Source organism: Oncorhynchus masou, chromosome 3, assembly GCF_036934945.1.
Source record: "Oncorhynchus masou masou isolate Uvic2021 chromosome 3, UVic_Omas_1.1, whole genome shotgun sequence".
Lineage (NCBI taxonomy): Eukaryota > Metazoa > Chordata > Actinopteri > Salmoniformes > Salmonidae > Oncorhynchus > Oncorhynchus masou.
Window position 1 is genome coordinate 20,847,081 of NC_088214.1, and position 19,378 is coordinate 20,866,458.

Below are 19,378 nucleotides of genomic sequence, written 5' to 3' on the forward strand. Positions count from 1 at the left end.
CTCAACTTGAAATATTGTTCACTATCAGGTATCTATTGAATGCCATAGTCCAGTTTGTACACCATAAATTAATGGTAATCTGTAGGGGGAATGTATTGAGTAAAGGAAGGGCAATCACTAGGGCTAGGTGGTATACCATATTTTACTATATACCGGTATTGATGCACGGACCGGTTTGTTTTTTATACTCTACCTTCTATATCGGTATTTGAATGTTTGGTTTGTTAAATGTGATACGCTGTGTGTAACATCCATTTTCATAGTTTACTCCGTTACTTGAGTCATCCCTCTCTGCATCTCCACGCTGCTTTCCACACAGACCTAGTCCCACCCCTGTCACTCAAGGAGGGCACGTGTTGTTGCTTGACCACGAGATACTTTCGTTCAGTCTGCATGGTCAATGCAGCACATGCAATGTTGTTTCCAATTGAATCTTAATATAAATCCACAAGCGTTCTATAATTACAATATTAGTTTGTGCTTCTTACATCTGCAAACAGCTAACGTTAGTTTGTATTTTCTTGGCAAGTTAGGCTAAATCGTGATAGCCACAAATGCTAATCGCAGCCAGCTAATACAGCCTGGTACCTGTGCTGGTGGAGGTCTAAATCAGCATGTTGTTTGTGCAACAGTATCTTCTAAATCAAAGAGGAATAGGCAAAGCATGAATATGTTGGCTATATGAATAAAGATTTAATGTAGAAAAAGATTATAGGGTCCCCTAGGAAACACGGAACATTGGTTCCTACACTGTCACAATAACTTGTCCATAACATTTTCATTTGTTGTCATATCAAGCACTGTTTTCAAAGTGCCCACTATTAATTATATTCTAACTATAGAATTCAGTAGCGTGCCGTGGTTCTGGGGCCTGGGCCTTCAGTGAAGTCCTACACAGTCCCACCCGAATTAATCCACCTCTTATTACCATCATTATGATGCCATGGCTCTAGACACTATACATTTAGACAGAAACGCAGTATAACCAGGCGTTGCGTCACCTTGAAATTGACATTTTTATTCAGAGAATTGCAGGGGAAGAGAACAATACCTTTTCATTGAGCATCTTCGTTGCCCTGCGCGCTTGTTCGTTGAGCTGTAGATCCACTCGGGTGTCCCCAAAAGTTTACAAAAGCACCATTGTTTGTAAGTGCCCAGCCGTACTTTGGTGTCTCGTTGCTGCCTTGGTTAGACAACTCAAGTTTGCAAAGCCAGTGTGGCTCCAAACACCAAATCGATCACTTGCAAATAATAGGCATTCCCAGCAGTACAGTTTGCAGTGCTTCTCGGAGCCTGTCTTTGTAGCGTCGGCTTTGTAGCGTCGGCGTCTACCTCTCCTGACAATGTCTAACTTTTCTTGAAAAGTTTGTCTTGAGAATGGTATTATAATTATATCCTCGACCAAATCGATATCTTCTCCTTCCGCCATTGTGGGTTGAAAAAACAGTTTAGTAGTACGCAAATTAATTTGTTGATCAATTTCAGTTTCCTAGTTCTGAGAACTGCCCATATAGGACCTGCCTCTCAATATTGGTAATCCAATCAAAATACGTGCAGGCGCTACTCCTGCTAGCTGGCTTCTGTGTAACACTGGAGCCAGGCAGCAGGCGTACAATAGCCAGCTCTAAAGCTGATTGGTTGACACTAAATTTAAATTTCCATTCACTTTAAGCTACAAGCACTGTTGATTCTGAAGGCCTGAGGGCAGATTTTAGACCCCTGGCAACACATGATGGCTGAATATGATTAGATAAAATATCTAACATAAAGACCAGCCCTCCAAATCTCAACCTGGGGCTGGAAGCAGTGCAACCAAGAGGAACGCTATGAAATGAAGAGTGTAACTCTTACTCTGGGGAATAATTTAATACATATTTGTGGGAAAATATATTTAAAAAACATTATATTCAGATGATGTTTAGGCCAGCAGAGAAGGCCTTGCTGGCCCTGACGGCCCACCACTAATAGAATTATAATAAACATTTTATTTCCATGAATCCAAAAGTTCACCCAAGTGTTTTGATCTAAATCGCAATTGCAACATTTGGTAAAAAATAAGGCCTAGTATTTTTGCCCATATCGTGGCAGTGTGGAAAGAAACTGAAATGAGTGCAGGAAATGCAGAAATTTATGGAAATGCAGGAAATTATTTTAGGTTGAAGTTGAATTGAACAGTATAAAACAATAGACCCATTGAAATAATTTAGAATATACAGTGCCTTGCGAAAGTATTCGGCCCCCTTGAACTTTGCGAACTTTTGCCACATTTCAGGCTTCAAACATAAAGATATAAAACTGTATTTTTTTGTGAAGAATCAACAACAAGTGGGACACAATCATGAAGTGGAACGACATTTATTGGATATTTCAAACTTTTTTAACAAATCAAAAACTGAAAAATTGGGCGTGCAAAATTATTCAGCCCCCTTAAGTTAATACTTTGTAGCGCCACCTTTTGCTGCGATTACAGCTGTAAGTCGCTTGGGGTATGTCTCTATCAGTTTTGCACATCAAGAGACTGAAATTTTTCTCCTTGAGAGTTGTCTCGCTGACTTGACTTGTTGACTGCTCGTTCCACACAGCAGACACTGTGTAGCCTAGGTTAGGAATGCTGTGTTGCACGTGTAGCGCAAAATTTCACGGCACGGTAGCTTTGACATCGGTTTTTAACAATGGCGTTAAACTAGACATCAGGCCGATACCGATGTTGGCATTTTTAGCTAATATCGGCCCATTCCTGGTATGTTCACCGATACAGTATATCGTGCATCCCTAGTATATATACTACCACTGGTGAAACCATGGCTTTGTCTTATGCAGCTGTATGACCCAATAAGTGAAATAAACTTGGTTTAAGCTTTACTAAACTGTCCGTAAGTTTTACGAGGTTCATTTAGAACCTATAACACAAACGGTATAAACCTTTGTACTTGTTATTGTTATGTTATTCACTGTATTCAATCCTCGTGTCATTATTTCCATGTTTATTTTATATTTTATGCATCTTTATCTTGAACGGCATTCTTTGAAAAGGGCCCGTAAGTAAGCTATTCATTTCACTGTTAGTCTAAAACTGTGGTTTACGAAGCATGTGACAAAGTTGATTTGATTTTGACACGACCTCATTCAGTATGTTGGAGCTTTTGTGATCCTCTCACCTTGAGGCAAACTGATGCTGCGGCTGCTAATTCAATTTAACAGTGAGAAATTACCAGACGTGACACAACATGTTTCCTCTATTAATGACATCAGATAGGGAAGGAACATTTGAATGAATAATCACCATTTTAAAAACATTCAATAGAACAATTACAGTCTGGGTGAAAGTCAGTAGAATTGTTTATGTCTGCCTGTAGGTTACTGCCATAACCAAACCCAACACACAGATGACATCTCTCAAAGGACACCGTAAAGAGTGTTAGCATCTGTCACAACAACCGTTTGACAAAATACCCCATTTTTGTTTTGATTCACAGCCCCATTCTGAGCTAGCAACCCCCATGGAGATACCATCTCCAACAGAGGGGGTGTAGACACCCTGTCTGCAGGCAACATGGTGCACAACCAGGTGGGATCCCCCTATGTCGGTCTACACCAGAACAATGAAAAGCTACAACACCAAACAAGGCAGCATCCTTTTCTGTAGGTGCATGTGTCTGTTGCAGCAACAATGTTCTCATCATGCCCAAGGCAATCATATTACAGAAAATCAATCATCCAGAAAAAAATATTGAGAGCAAATGCCTGTATTCAAGAGCACTCTTGCCATAAACAATATTTTACACAAATTGAAAGCGGTTGTCCAATCCATATTTATTGTCTGTGTAAGTTAAGTGTAAGGGCTTCAGTGAAAATTGTAACATTTGCACAGCATGAGATCAATTGTTGAAGAACATTCATTCAAACTTTGTTCCAAGGCTAATCAGAGCCATTCCAAACACAATTGAACTTCACTTGAGACACTTTTCCCAATTAAGAAAATAAACAGTTGTCCGTTTGAACACTAGATTCTACCTTTAAATGTTTTGTTTTAGAGGCAATAAGGTTGACTGAAAACACTGTATACAATAATAGGCTTCGTTGCTATGGCGATCTCACTTTATTCCAGGCTGAGGCGTGTTGAGCGCATCACCTGAGGTGGATTCAGGCTTTGTGTTGCGAAGCCCTCTCACTACCAGTTTGACACATCGCCTTGAACATGTTAGAACATGAGCACCAAAAACGCTCTTCAGATGCTGCGGCTCTGAAACTCTGCTTGAGTGAGGGAGTTTTATTTCAGAAGTGGTAGATAGGAGCTTAAACGAGGTTGCCACTCATTTTGTCAAGGTTTTATTGTTAGCATACAAATGTAGCTAATGTTTCTGTAAAACATATTAAATGATAGAGACAAGAAGACAACGAAATGGCAAAGTTAGATCCTCTCAAAATAAAAATACTGATTGGAGCTATTTTATGCAACTCTTGAGCACCGTGTTCTATGAGCACTCTGACATGAACAGATTTGCAGTTTACTGCAAAGAGATAAACAGTAGTTTCCACTGTTGTCTCAATTCTTGCATCTCTTAAAGACAGAGGGCCAAACACACAAAGGAAGACCCCAGAAATAGATAGGCCATCCAGTTGAATTAGAGGTCATTACACAAATGGGGCTCTATAGTGTTGTTGACCACTTAGAGCAGGCGTGTCAAACTCATTTGGCGCCGGGGGCCGCATTCGGTCTTCATCGAGGTCTGGAGGGGCATCACTGAAAATGTGCTGTATTTCCTTGCCTTCAAAATGTAAAAGAATATATAATCTTTTTTTATAAAGGCCTCTATTCATAGTTTTTTTTAAATTTCCGATGCTCCCTGACTGTCTAGCTTTCATTTAGGTGATTATTTAGTTATACATTATTATGTCACGTGCCCAAGTACAGTGAAATGCCTTTATTTTTTAGCGAGCTGGAGACAATCAAGAAACTGGACGAATACATTGTCGGTCCATTGTCATTTCTACACAGTTTCGATTTGGTTTCAGTCATTTTAAGTACAGTGACTTCAGTTGGTATTCATGTAACAGTATAACTTTAGACCGTCCCCTCGCCCATACCCGGGCACGAACCAGGGACCCTCTGCACACATCAACAACAGTCACCCACAAAGCATCGTTACCCATCGCTCCACAAAAGCCACGGCCCTTGCAGAGCAAGGGGAACTACTACTTCAAGGTCTCAGAGCAATTGACGTCACCGATTGAAACACTATTTAGCGCGCACCACCGCTAACTAAGCTAGCGTTTCACATCCGTTACACTCCATTTTGAATTCAGGCTGTAACATAACAAAATTTCTGAGTACACATACACAAACAAAACACCTGCAGGCTGGATTGGACCCCCTCAGGGGCCAGATCTGGCATGTGAGCCGTATGTTCCACACAGGGCAGAAGAAAGGAAGTGAATTAGAAGAAATGTAGGTTATTCACTCAAAGCTTTACCTTACTGAAGTGATAGCCATCTTTCATTAAACCATGTGACACATTGTTTGTGCTACACACGTGTTACATGCTACTATCGGACTATATGCTGTGGCTATCCAGATTGATGTAACAAGTGCCACTTGTCCTTATTTCTTGCTGAAACTGCGAATATAATTAATTTAGTTCTGCTTTACATCATCCATTAAAAATTAGCAACCCATCAGTATCCACAATGCCTATAGAAATGGAACAGAATGAGCCCCAACCTCAGTGATGCACCCTCCAGAGGACACTAGGGGCCTTTGTTTGTGTGAGATGGAAAACTGCATCGGTGGATTGTTTCATGTTTTTCGACTCATTACTCATGTCCACTCTAATAAAAATTACTATTCAATCCAAGTGCAGTGAGGCACAATTAGTAACCCCCATATTGAGTTCAGAAAACAGAGAGAAAGAAAATGCAGAAAACCCCACGTTTATGCTGTTCTGTGTGTGTGTGTGTGTGTGTGTGTGTGTGTGTGTGTGTGTGTGTGTGTGTGTGTGTGTGTGTGTGTGTGTGTGTGTGTGTGTGTGTGTGTGTGTGTGTGTGTGTGTGTGTGTGTGTGTGTGTGTGTGTGTGGTGTTTGTGTGGGAATGTATTACTATCTTTGTGGGTACTGGAAATCCCCAAAAGGACAGTAAAACCAGGAATATTATTCCTCGTGGGGACATTTCCCATGACGGCTATTTTAAATTTAGGGGCTAGGTTTACAATTAGGGTTACGAGTTAGGATTAGGGGTTAAGGAAAATAGGATTTTGAATGGAAATACATTTCAGGTCCCCACAAGGATTTTTGTTTTTGTGTTTGTGTGGGGTCAGTGGGGAATGAAAGTGGAGGACGACCGTGAGGTCTAAACCTCCCTGCCAAAGATTAGGAGATCCTTTCCCACTAGCTACAAATGACAGAGTACCAATTTAGCTTGGACTAAGTATTTTTACATCCCTCATTGGTAACCACATAAATATGTAGGATCTTCATTTGATTACCATGTTGTCGGAATAACTTGGCTGCAATGCAGGAAATGTAAAACTTCTACTGTATTTGAGGTTTAAAAAGGCTTCTGAAGTATGTATTTCACAACTTTGAAATGTGAGACTTGATTTCCTTTACAAAAAATGTATCAAACCCTACAAAAATGGCTATTAATTATAATCAACATTTCCTTTTGCTGCAGGACTATTTTCCTGCTGTAGCAACTGGCTCAAATTAAGATCCTACATTTGTAGTGGATTGTTACCCACTGCCATTAGACTCGGTCTAACATATACTTACACAGAGCAGCAGCTCCATTGACATAATCATTCCTGAATCATCTCCCGATCTTGTAAATGTTACGCCTCTGTAACCAAACTCACAAAGCTGTCTACTCAATGCTGCTACAGCTCTTATAACTTATCTGTAGAGCTCTGAACAGCAGAATGTCATTTCAATATGAGGTGATAGATAAGTGAACAGAATCAGCAGTAAGCAGACAGAGCTGGATGCCCGCTGACCAATCTATTCTATTGTGTAGGGCTATAGGCAAGCTGACTTAAGGGTCTCTTCGTCTCTTCTAAGAATTCTGTTGTTGAAGGCTTGGCATCGACCATTTCCTCAGAGGTAAATTGGACACCAGTGTTGAGCGGAATCCAAAATTTAACCCAAGGGAGACACATTTTCCGTCTTAGCTGACTCGATATAGTAGAGTGAATTGTTTTCTATAATCACAACCCCACATTAACAACATACCATAAACATGGTTCTGCACAAAAAAGGGCCCCCAACTGTCAATAGCCACAGATAAGAAGAATCCAAAGTCAACTCAGGAACTCTACTTTGACCTGAGCACTGATGCACATCATCCTTTATTTCTGTTGTGCTATTCTGTCATCACCATGACATTAAACCCCATTGGGGAGTGGTGTCTCAAACTCCAGCATGTAAATGGGTTTTGAACTTGATTCTGAGAAGCTTTTTCCCCTGAGAGGCAAGTAGCAGTGGTGTGAATGGACAAATTCAATCTCTCCCTATCCCAGTCTGTTTCTCAAAGTAAACACTCTAATGTACTTGTCCTCTTGCTCAGTTGTGCACCGGGGGCTCCCCTTCCTCTTTCTATTCTGGTTAGAGCCAGTTTGCGCTGTTCTGTGAAGGGAGTTGTACACAGCATTGTACGAGATCTCCAGTTTCTTGGCAATTTCTCACATGGAATAGCCTTCATTTCTCAGAACAAGAATAGACTGACGAGTTTCAGAAGAAAGTTTTTTGTTTCTGGACATTTTGAGCTTGTAATAAATCCCACAAATGCTGACAATCCAGATAATCAACTAGTCTAAAGAAGGCCAGTTTTATTGCTTCTTTAATCAACACAACAGTTTTCAGCTGTGCAAACGTATTTGCAAAAGGGTTTTCTAATGATCAACTAGCCTTTCAAAATGATAAACGGTCATTGGAACACAGGAGTGATGGTTGCTGATAATGGGCCTATGTAGATATTCCATAAAAAATCATTGAGAGTATTCTGTCAGACTGTATCACCACTCGGTACAGCAATTGCACCGTCTGCAACCGCAGGGCTCTCCAGAGTGTGGTGCGGTCAGCCCAACACATCACCAGGGGAACACTGCCTGCCCTTCAGGACATCAACAGCAGCCAGTGTCACAGGAAGGCCAAGAAAATCATCAAGGATCTCAGCCACCTGAGCCAAGCCCTGTTCACCCCGCTTCCATCTAGAAGGTGGAGACAGTACAGGTGCATCAAAGCTGGAGCTGAGAGACTGATAAACAGCTTCTATCTCCAGGCCATCAGACTGTTAAACAGTCACCACTAGCCGGCCTCCGCCCAGTACCCTGCCCTGAACCTTAGTCACTGTTAATAGCCGGCTACCACCCGGTACTCTACACTGCACCTTAGAGACTGCTGCACTATTTACATGGGCATTGAACACTGGTCACTTTAATGTTTACATACTGTTTTACCCACTTTATATGTATATAATGTACTCTACTCATGGCTCATCCTATAGAACTACTGCCATACACACCTTTTCTATTCATATACTATCCATACACACCATCATATACATATGATGGTGTGTATAGATATTCCAGACTGACATTGCTCATTCTGATATTGATTGATTTATTCCTTTGAATTTTGGGGGATTTGTATATTATTCCGTATTGTTCTGTATTACTGCACTGTTGAAGGGAACACAGTAGCTGGGGATCTGTGGCAGCAGACGCTCAAATAAGGAGTCATTTTAAAGTATTAAGAGAGCCTCTATATCCATCTCCTTCTGGACTGACTCACTTACTCACTCAACCCACAACAGTGTCTTATTCTCTCTTGTCCTTTATCCCTCTCCTCTTCCCTCCTCTCCCAGAAGTGGGTTTGTGTGATCAAATGTTCAGTTTCCCCAATTGGCTTGGGAGTGACACATTTGGTTTGTCATAACGGTAAACCAAGTCATTAGTGAGTTTGGCTCAGAGAAGGTCTGCTGAGGGTGCTTACTTAATAAACCAGATACGTCTTCACACAACTCCGAGGGAGAGTCTTCAGAGCAGGCAGACTCAAACGTAAGAACATTTAGGGGAACAGACATTTTGTTGGCCCTGATTCACAGTGACAAAGAGTTTTGATTGAGAAAGAGCAGAGCTGCAAACTATTTTTCATGAATGAACTTCAGTTGATTGTGGGATGAAAAAAAATAAGGCCAGGGTATTATTCTTGAACACTCCACAACCAATTTCGAGGATCTCTTATAAGAGAGATCAGTCATGAGATGAAAGAATACAAAATGCACATTGACACACAGGACACTTTCGACAACTCTCAATGAGCAATGCCAAATCTAGGCAAGATACATGTACCACAGTGAACATTTTGCCAGCCTGACTGGTCCTACAAAACAATGACGTGTATGGCATTTCAAGAGGGAAACCTAACTTTACTCTAGTCGCAGTACAGCCTAGTTTAATGCACGTCATGTGTTTGATGAAGCAGGCCTGGGTTCAAATAGTATTTATTATCTTCCAAATACTTTGAGTATTTGTCTGAATCTGCCTGGTTTACACATTTGAGACCATTCCATTGGTTCCACTGCTGCAGGCAAGCTCAATCACACCCAGCCAAAGTATGGAAAGATTTCAAATCCTATTTGAACCCAGGTCTGTGATGGAGTGTATTGTTGACTACCTCACAAAACGTCACTTCAAACCACCCCTCCTCCACGGGCCTGACAACGATGGCCTTATTCATCCACTGGTAGGGGTGAGGTGCAGTCGTGAGGGGGACAGGGTCCTCAAACCCTCATCCCTGATGTAGGGCTATACCACCAAAGGGAAAAAATACAACCAGGAAAACAGCTCATCATTAGCTAGTACTAACACCTGGACATCCATGTGTGTGTGTGTGTGTGTGTGTGTGTGTGTGTGTGTGTGTGTGTGTGTGTGTGTGTGTGTGTGTGTGTGTGTGTGTGTGTGTGTGTGTGTGTGTGCTAACTAAGGGCTGGGAATCAGAACTCTTAGGATACATTTTGCAGCCAGGTAAGGTTGTCAAACACTTAGGCAGGTAGAGACAGGTGACTAGGCTTTTAGTCAGAGTGATCGGCACACCTACATTCCTACTGCCTGACTGACTGCCCTCTCCTACTTCGACTACGGAGACAAATATCACTAAACATGCACTTAAAACTACAAAGGCTTTGGTGACCTTGGTAACAGTTCTTATTGGGAAAACAAATAAACTGCAAATCACAAAGTGTACCTGTATCTGCCCTTATTAAGTGCTTAGGCTCAGAAGGAAACAAAGCTTTGCTAAAGTTGATATCAACACAAAGTACATAGTCTGATTTGTGGTTCATTCACAGAGAAACAACTTACCAAGTACGCAAAACAATCTAAGAAGTGTTTCTCTGGAAAGTTTGATACAACTTACTCCTACAGCAACAGGTGTTTGTTTTGAATCTGAACTTCACTCAAACTTTCATTGTTCACTCATAGATTCTGGGGGTCTGAGCGGTGGATTTTTCTAAATTAGGTAATAATTAGGTAATAATTCACGATCACCAATCATAACTCTAGAACATGTTTCGTGTCATGCTTGGCATGTTGCTCAAACCTGTCTGATACAAGTTTTTAACTTCAGTTCACCATAGTAGAAGGTGTTATCTGCTAATGACTATGACAAGGCTTAATTTAGATTTTAACTCAACTGCATGGAGTACACAGCAAACACAGCTTCAGCACATTGGCTAATCTCTATAGCTCATTGTTGCTTCTCTGTCTGCTTCTATCAGTAACTCAACACACACAAGATCCTACACTGTCAACGTAGAGATCAGCGCTAGGCTAGCTAACCTTTAAACACAGTGCTTAAGTCTCTCTCTCAGTTCCCCATCATTACAGTGTTTAAGCCCTCCTAATTTAGCCCTGGTTGGCGGCCACAAGCATCTCCAAGGCCCTTCACAGCCGCTGACCGTTTTAATGCCTCCGGCTTTAAGCTGTGTCCCTACGAGGCCAGAGGCATTAGCTACCATGCATTTCCAACCACACTGGCTCTGAGAAACACAGCCACTTCTGGATCAGACTGTATAGTACTGTACCAACCACCCATACCTTTTCTCATCAAACAGCTATTGTTAACTTTAAACAACAAGGCAAATTCATAGGAGTTAACAGGCAAGACCCTCATCTCATCCAAATGACAAATCTCTAATGTAAAATGTTTTCAGTGGTGACTGTTCCATATCTGAATAAGAATCAACATGGATTTGAAATGCATTGTGGGAAAAGTAAATAAACAAAACACAAAAGCTAAAATGAGAACTGTTTCTAACCTCCGGGTCCCAAAACCTTGAAATGCCACCTCATCCTAAAGTTCCCTTCCATGTGCTTTTCATTTGCAGAGCAGAATACCCCTGTTCCTGTTTACATGTGAGTTTATCCAGTGACTATGAGGAGCGAAAGGGGGTTAAGTGGGGCACAGACAGATTTTTCACCTCGTTAGCTCGGGATTCGAACCAGCGACCTTTTGGTTACTGCCCAAATGATCTTAACCGCTAAGCTACCTGCTGCCCTGTTGAACTATAAAAGGGGACTTTTTGACAGAGTGGTTGGGGGGGGGGCTGTCCAGAACCAGGAGCACTAAGTGCTGGGAAATATATTCAATCTTACTGGGAATCTTACCTTGAACTTTGTTGCAGTCTGCCAGAGTCTCTATTGCAACTGACTGAGGCTTTTTAATCCTGCCCAGGGAATATTTGCCAGTCTCTTTGCTCGGGTGTCGGGGCTGGAGTTCACATTTACCGTTGGACGGTTGCTGCTGCTCCTTCCTCCTAAAGCGTCTGGCTATGAGCTGCCATAGGCTGGCCTCCTCCTGGGCCGGTTTAGTAGAGGAGGACAGTTTGGCTGGGTAGAGGGGCACCTCCATCACCTTAACCTTGCCCTGGCTGTGGTACTGAATGAACTGCCTCCCTCCATCATCGTCCCTCTCGCAAGGAGGTGGCAGGGTCCTCCCAGTCAGATAGGAGAAGGGCCGCAAGGGGAGAGATGTCTCCTGCTCCATACTTGTAGTGCGTGAGCGTTCCTCTGCTGTCACCTCAGAAATGTCCACTCTCTCCCGCGGCCGGTTCCTCCTGATCCGCAGACTGAGGCTCCTGCGTAAGGAGCTCAGGGTCTTCTTGGGGGCATCTGGCTTGCTGCTGGGCTTGGAGCCTGGGTCTGGGGCTTCCTCCTTCTCCTTGTCCTGAGTTGGTCGGCCGAACAGCCTCCAGCGGCCAAATAGACCTCCCCCCTGGCTTCCTCCTTGGCTGTCCAGCCCCTCCTGAGACCCCGAGGCCTTCTTCCTCAACTCCAACACAGTCATGCTGACCGGTCTCGGTTTCCAGGTCTGCTGCCGGACCCTGGGGACCACCTTCTCCTCAGCCCCCGCCACCGTCCACTGAGGGAGCACCCCTGGCTTAAGGCCGTCCACCGCCCGCAGCTCTGCCCTCCTGGTCCAGCGCTGCTGTGGGGGACCGTCCAGAGACCTTGTAGCCCCCCTCCTGGAGGTCTGTTGGGAGTGGGACCCGGGCTCTGATAGGGTAGGGTTGAGGTTGGGGCCTGCGAGCATGCACACACTCCTGGGCCTGTCCTGTCTGTCCTGGCGGCTTAGCGAGCCTCGATGCTGCCTGGCTGCGGCTCCATACATGCTCACCGCCCTCCTGTTGTGTGGAGCAGCACCGTCCTGGGATGGCCTCCTGCGGAGCACAGCCCGGGGTGGAGAGCCACCACCGGACAGAACACCACTGGCAGGGACACCACCATGATGCCCAGGGAGAGGCCCTTCAGTCTGGGGAGAAACGTCCTGTCCCTGGGTCTCTACCTGGGTCTTCTGTTGCTCTAGAGCTGCTGTAGCTGCCTTTACCTCTACTCCTACCGCTGCAGTCTCCCAGTCAATCTGAGAAGGATGGACTGCTGCTGGAGCTGCTGAGGTACTAGAGAACTGTTGGAGTTGGAGAAACCGGTCCGTCTTCATTTTTCTTCCCTCCTCCTCCTCCTCCTGCACTGCCTCCTCCCTCCTCCCCCCCACTCTGCCTGTACGGCTCAGGGAGGGCCACCTGCCAAGCCTGAAGTGTCCCTCCTTCCCCTGCAGCGCCTGTGGCCGTGCCCTGGTGCTCCTGGCTGCCGGATGACTCTGCTCCGGGGAGGCGTGTCTGGCGTCCAGGCCCTCCCTCACCTCCACCCCCTCACCCACCTCCTCATGCCCCAAAGTTCCATTCAGGATGACAGAGATGTGATACACCGTGGTCCTACCTCCTCCTGACTGGTGGGCTGTTACAGCTTTGCTTGTGGCCCCGTGGATAGCCTGCTCCGTAGCCCGACTGCTCAGCAGTAGCATGGCACTACCCTGAACTCCCCCCCACACACAGGCATGCACAAACTAGCCTAACTTACACGCACACACCTACATACACACAGTCGCAAAGCAAACATAATCTCACACTCCTCTCCCCGGTGTGCTGGTGTTTAGGGTAGCTCTCTGAGACCTTCACTTCCAGGCTGCATTCCAACCCCCCGGGTAATCCTTTACCTTTGACATGGGAAAAAAAACTTCAAACAAGCCTGAGCAAAGCCTCTGTGCCACCACCATAACCCTGCAGCCTTATACTCAGCATTCAGAAGCAGCACCGCAAAAGGCTGGATGGTGGCTGGCTGGTTGCATTCTCCCCTCTCCTCTACTTTCTTCTTCTACCTGTCCGACGTGAGGGTGAGCGACAGCTAAAACAGCAATTCCACTGTTTGCTTTGGAACAAACAAACACATGTTTGTCATAGAGTCTCTGAGAGGCCGTGAGCGACATATGAAAAACATCCTTCTTGGCAAGTTGTGAGCAATCCTTTTCTGCCTGTGGTGCAGACAAAACCCTTCATCTCTGAGCTGCCTGCCGTGCGTAGCGTGAGGGAGTGTGTCTGTCTGAACTTTCCAGCAGTTTCCCAACCCCCGGGACGGTCAGAAAACAAGGACCGGATCCCAACGGGTCGGCTGCTCTGCATTAAAACACACCGACTCCACTGATCTGAGTTCCTCCACAGGATCTCTAGAGGGATTTCAGCCCCCAGAGAGTAAAATGGATGACAGTGAGTGAACAGTAAGAATAGGATCCAAGGAAGAGGGAGCTGAGCATCCACTACTGCTGCAGCAGTCAACAAAGATAGGATCCTAGAACAAACTGCTATGAAAGAGAACTTTGTGTCCCCAGTGCCTCCTCTCTCGGTCGCTCTCTGTATTCCTCCCTCCCTCGCCATCAAGTTGTCTCTTGCAACCGAACAAGCAGGGAAAACACAAAGGCAGAGATTTTCCCATGGCTTTCTAAAGGAGGGAGAGTGAGTGAACGTACCAGAAGTTCTGGCTTCCATGTAGCCAAGTTTTAGACTCTACATAAAGCACTGCTAATCCTAGGGCCCTATAAAAGCAGGTCACATGGGTTGCACACAAGTGGGTCAGATAGCCTGAAAGAGCAAGATATGTTCTCTAGTTCATTGTAAAAAAAAATAAGCTAAAATATCTCAATGCAGAAAGTCGCCTAATTGTGTGAATGTAACAGTCACTGCTATATTAATTGCCTCTAACCTGACAGCAATAATGGACTACGGTTTGAGTGGATCGATCCCAGTGTTTACATACACATGCACTGACAAAAGCACACACAAGCTCTCACACACTTCGTCACTCCAGGAGTGACCCGACTACCATTTATGGCAGCAAATTATTTTTACAGTGTTGTTAATAACTGAAATAATCGGATAAATTAGTTGGTATGTAAAATGTCACCTCTACAAAATACCACTCAGTAATAATTACAAATCTGGCTTTCACGCCTTCCCAAAAGAAGTAAATTAACCTTTCCACAGGAACAATTATTAGCTCATAAGTCATTGTCAGCAACTGATTGGCTGCCATAAACGGATGCGTATTCAGTTATTTCAATGTCATTTAAGGCTCTAAAAGGAACTCACTGCATAATCTGGCACATTCCAGCTTTATATTCAGCATGGGCAGAGCTTTGGTGTTCAATTAGGCATTGGTCAATCAAATGGCAACCACTCTGAATAAAGGCACAACACAAATCTGACCAACGAGGTTAAGCCCTAATTCCATATTCTTATCACCACGGGACACTGAGGCAATTGATGATGCCATCAAAAGCAGCGCCCCCATGTGTTTAGAGAGAAACATGTTGATAAGGGCCACTGGAAAATAGCGTTGATTGATGTAAAAATGTTTTCTAAGTAGGCTATAACTGCTGAAGAAAGTAGATCATTTTTGAACACTCCATACATGACATCAAAAAACAGAACCTGTAAAGGTAACCATTTAGTTGCTTTTATACCTGTTTAGTAACACAGTAAAAACATTATATGAACATGTTTTGACATAATACTTTATCAATTAGTAATCAGAGCACATGTAGAGAACCAGGGCTGTGAGGACATGATCCTGACAGGACATCTGGACAGATAATAGCTGGCTGGCCCAAGCAAAGCAGCACCCAGACAGCATGTGTCTACTGGATCATCCCACCAAAAGGAAAACAGGCAACTTCTCTCTATACAGAACAACCTCAGGCCCTTGAAGGATTTAGAGACATATACATGTTCTCAGACTGGAGCACTGCTGTATTCTACATAGTAGTAGCCTTATTTTCCAAAGGGTGACTTTATAGCTATCATCTTTAAATTGGTCTCCATCTAGGTATTTGTCAAGTGTCTTATTTGTATAACTTGACTAGATACTGAGTAGAGAATGAGCTATTTGAAGTGGTTGATGTTATCTCACACTCATACAGTACAACACCCACTGCCATGCCATTGTCTAGTACAGTTTATTGTGTTGAAGGGTAATAATCCCTTCAAGGCATCCCAAGCATCTTTCCAGGAAGTCTGGGCTGTGGATACGGTCTTTGAGACAGGCTTCTCAAATAAGAAAACAACTACAACACTTTATGAAAACTGCTCAAATACCAGCTAGCAAATAGATTCATACTCCAAATGCACTGCTTTGAGAGCTTGCTGCTTCAACTGAGCTGTTAGTCATATCGATATGTGGACCTGCTGTGTAGTGAACAGGTGTTCTACCTGCTTCCAGGTTTGTGCTACCTGCGTCCAGGTTTGTGCTACCTGCGTCCAGGTTTGTGCTACCTGTGTCCGGGGTTGTGCTACCTGCGTCCGGGTTTGTGCTACCTGTGTCCAGGTTTGTGCTACCTGCTTCCAGGTTTGTGCTACCTGCGTCCAGGTTTGTGCTACCTGCGTCCAGGTTTGTGCTACCTGCGTCCAGGTTTGTGCTACCTGTGTCCAGGTTTGTGCTACCTGTGTCCAGGTTTGTGCTACATGCGTCCAGGTTTGTGCTACCTGCGTCCAGGTTTGTGCTACCTGTGTCCAGGTTTGTGCTACCTGCGTCCAGGTAGCCAGGGATTTGAATAACCTAAGGCTCTTCAGCCAGTAGACAGTCCTCTTCGCCCCAGTGGATGTGGTGGTGCCTGGTCCTTCTGTGGCCCCCGAAACACAGCAGCATGGTCCCACACTTTCAAGAGGCACAGACTGACTCGACGTATTCCTTTAGCTCCTAGTGGACCAAAGAGCTCACAAGACACAACCTAACCATACAAATCCACCGTCCAACCCTCACGCTTCAAACTCACTGACAGGCAAGCTGGTATTTTCCATCATTACCATCTTGTGGTTTTATTCCAATTCTTCCTCTCCTCTCTTTTTTAATATTCTCTCTGTCATCTCAGGTTAGTCTTTCGTATTTCAACTTCCAGTGTAAACTAAATCTGGATCCAAAAGGTAGTATTTGCCCAGTCCTGCGTATGATGTAGTCCCAGCAGACAGCTCTGGAGTGTTGTGGCTGTGCTGAGCTGAGCTGTATTGTAACACACTGACCTGGTCAGGAAGACACGACCATGCGTCAGGTGTTGTGACGGGGAGCCGTTTCCTCCTCCTGGTAATCCTCTGAGCTGAGGAGGAGGTGTCTAAAGGCCCTAAACCTAAAACAACTGCTGGGATTATTAGGCTAATCCTAATAAACCCATTGCCAGAATGGGACGTCCATTAAAAAGCCCATGGCCAGAATGGGACGTCCATTAATAAGCCCATGGCCAGAATGGGACGTCCATTAATGAGCCCATGGCCAGAATGGGACGTCCATTAATAAGCCCATGGCCAGAATGGGACATCCATTAATAAGCCCATGGCCAGAATGGGACGTCCATTAATAAGCCCATGACCAGAATGGGACGTCCATTAATAAGCCCATGGCCAGAATGGGACGTCCATTAATAAGCCCATGGCCAGAATGGGACATCCATTAATAAGCCCATGGCCAGAATGGGACATCCATTAATAAGCCCATGGCCAGAATGGGACGTCCATTAATAAGCCCATGGCCAGAATGGGACGTCCATTAATAAACCCATGGCCAGAATGGGACTTCCATTAATAAGCTCTGGTCAGGCATAGGATCAGACTATAAGTCTCAGTCCATTCACCCCCGGCTGGGGTAACAGAGGAAGGATGTGTCGTCTCTCTCTCCTTCCCTTTATCGACTGACAGCTGCTACACACATTATGTGGCCCCAGTTCTGCAACTTTATCTATATGGCGGTTGGGAGGAGGATTTCTGATAAACTGGTTTGACTGGCCATGTCTGGGGGTTTTCTGTGGGTGTCAGGGTGGGTGTGTGTGTGTTTGTGTGTCATCTCATCTGTGCTAGTCATTGTGACGTATACAGAGTGTATATGGGTAGCAGGGTAAAGCTCATGCTGTGCCCACATGTTAGCCAGGGGCTTTCTGTTGTTCCGGTGTAACTTTCTAGGTCCTGCTAGTTCCCGGCCCGAGGCAAGACTCATTTAAGGTTGAGACTCCTAACACATAATAAACACTAAATATTGTTCTAGTGTTTTTGACAGTATTAGAAGTGGGGATGGTAGAGGGGATGAGAACTCTAGAAAGTGTAGACTTACTTCAGAAGTAATACAAAACATATGACGTGTCATGATACATATCAACTCATAATGTTCTCCATAACTGTGCCTAGGGAATTAACCGTTTAGACCGACAAATGAATTATTTACCAATGAGAGAGGTAAAAGACAAAATATTGGTCTGGCAGACTAACTCCCTGAGAATAAATATTTAAATAGAGTCTGCAAACTGTAGCTCCAATTCAATTATGGAATCTGTCAGAAATACATTTCTCTCTAAAGGAATGTAGTTTCCACTGTAAACCAATGTGAGGAGGAGGACATTTGCTTGTGCTATCCTTAGGGAAATACCATCTCCTGCATTTAATTCAGCACAGGTCTAATGAAATAGTTTTTATAGAAAAACTCATTACGGCCCTGTAATTTGTTTTTTTCCTTTCTCGCTCTATTAAATTCAAATAGGAACGATGTTATCCAACACTATTTGCCAGGCAGGATGCAGTACATGTCTCCACCGGGAGGGGGGGCAGCCTGACTCCTGTTGGAACCAGTATTCTTCTAGGGCAACTCTGCTGGTTGAGACGACTGTTCAAAGGCTTCTGTTCTGTATTGTATTGTTACGTAAGCCAACTTTTTTAGCAGCCTAGGTACCTCTGCTCTGCTGTGGATGTAAATCTAGACTAGAGTATGCAGCCAGTTTTCAGAGAGTTGAGCTGAGAGAGTCGTAACGACAACAGAGGAGAAGCCAGAAGGTAGTGCAGGGGTTTTAAATGAGGCCATATAAGAACCTCAATAGAATTTGAAGTGCCTGTGTACGATCACAGAGAAATCCTACTTTCTGGTGCTAGGTTGTAATTTTCAGACTACAAACTCATCGGACACTATGAAAGTTTAAACCAAGTTTATTCTTCCCAGTGGGTCAACACAGCTGCGTCAGACAAAAACATGGTTTCACCCGTGGTAGTGAATACATACCCCACTTTGGGTGGAGTCTCTTCCTTATCGCTAAACATTGCATCATTATTGCTAGGCAGGGTGTGGTTCCTCACCTTAGCAGTACTGCTACATGTGATCGTTTCCCCTACACTCAGCCCCTCCCAATCTTACTTATGGCTCCCCTCATGTCTCTATTATACCTGATGATTAATTATATAGAAAGCTCAGAAACCAAACCTTTCACTAGGAATAAAAGCTGTAAAGAGAACCCAGGACCAAAATGTTAGAAAATGTATGCACTCATTACTCTAAATCACTCTGGATAATAGTCTGCTAAATGACTCAAATGTAAATGTTACCCAATAAGCAAAGGTTTTCACTGTGTGAAAGGATTAAACTGTTTCCAGTTTAGTCTTATGATCAGATCTATCCATCTCATGTGGTGTGACACTCACTGATCACATAAAATAAGAAATGTGTCTTAACGCTTACGCCATTCAGTTTA

The 19,378-nt window shown here is 44.1% G+C and overlaps 1 protein-coding gene across 2 annotated transcripts in view; it reads right to left on the reverse strand.

The window, feature by feature from the left end:
- Positions 1-19,378, reverse strand: part of LOC135512514 (arf-GAP with GTPase, ANK repeat and PH domain-containing protein 3-like) — a 271,006-nt gene that overhangs the window by 132,077 nt on the left and 119,551 nt on the right. The window contains exon 1 of one of the 2 annotated variants that reach the window (XM_064934611.1): positions 11,662-14,011. The exons of the other annotated variant lie outside the window; for it this stretch is intronic. Within the exon in view, the coding sequence (XP_064790683.1) occupies positions 11,662-13,354 (1,693 nt within the window). The 5' untranslated portion in view covers positions 13,355-14,011. Of the gene's footprint in view, positions 1-11,661; positions 14,012-19,378 lie in introns of those variants that run through there. 2 annotated transcript variants of the gene reach the window in all.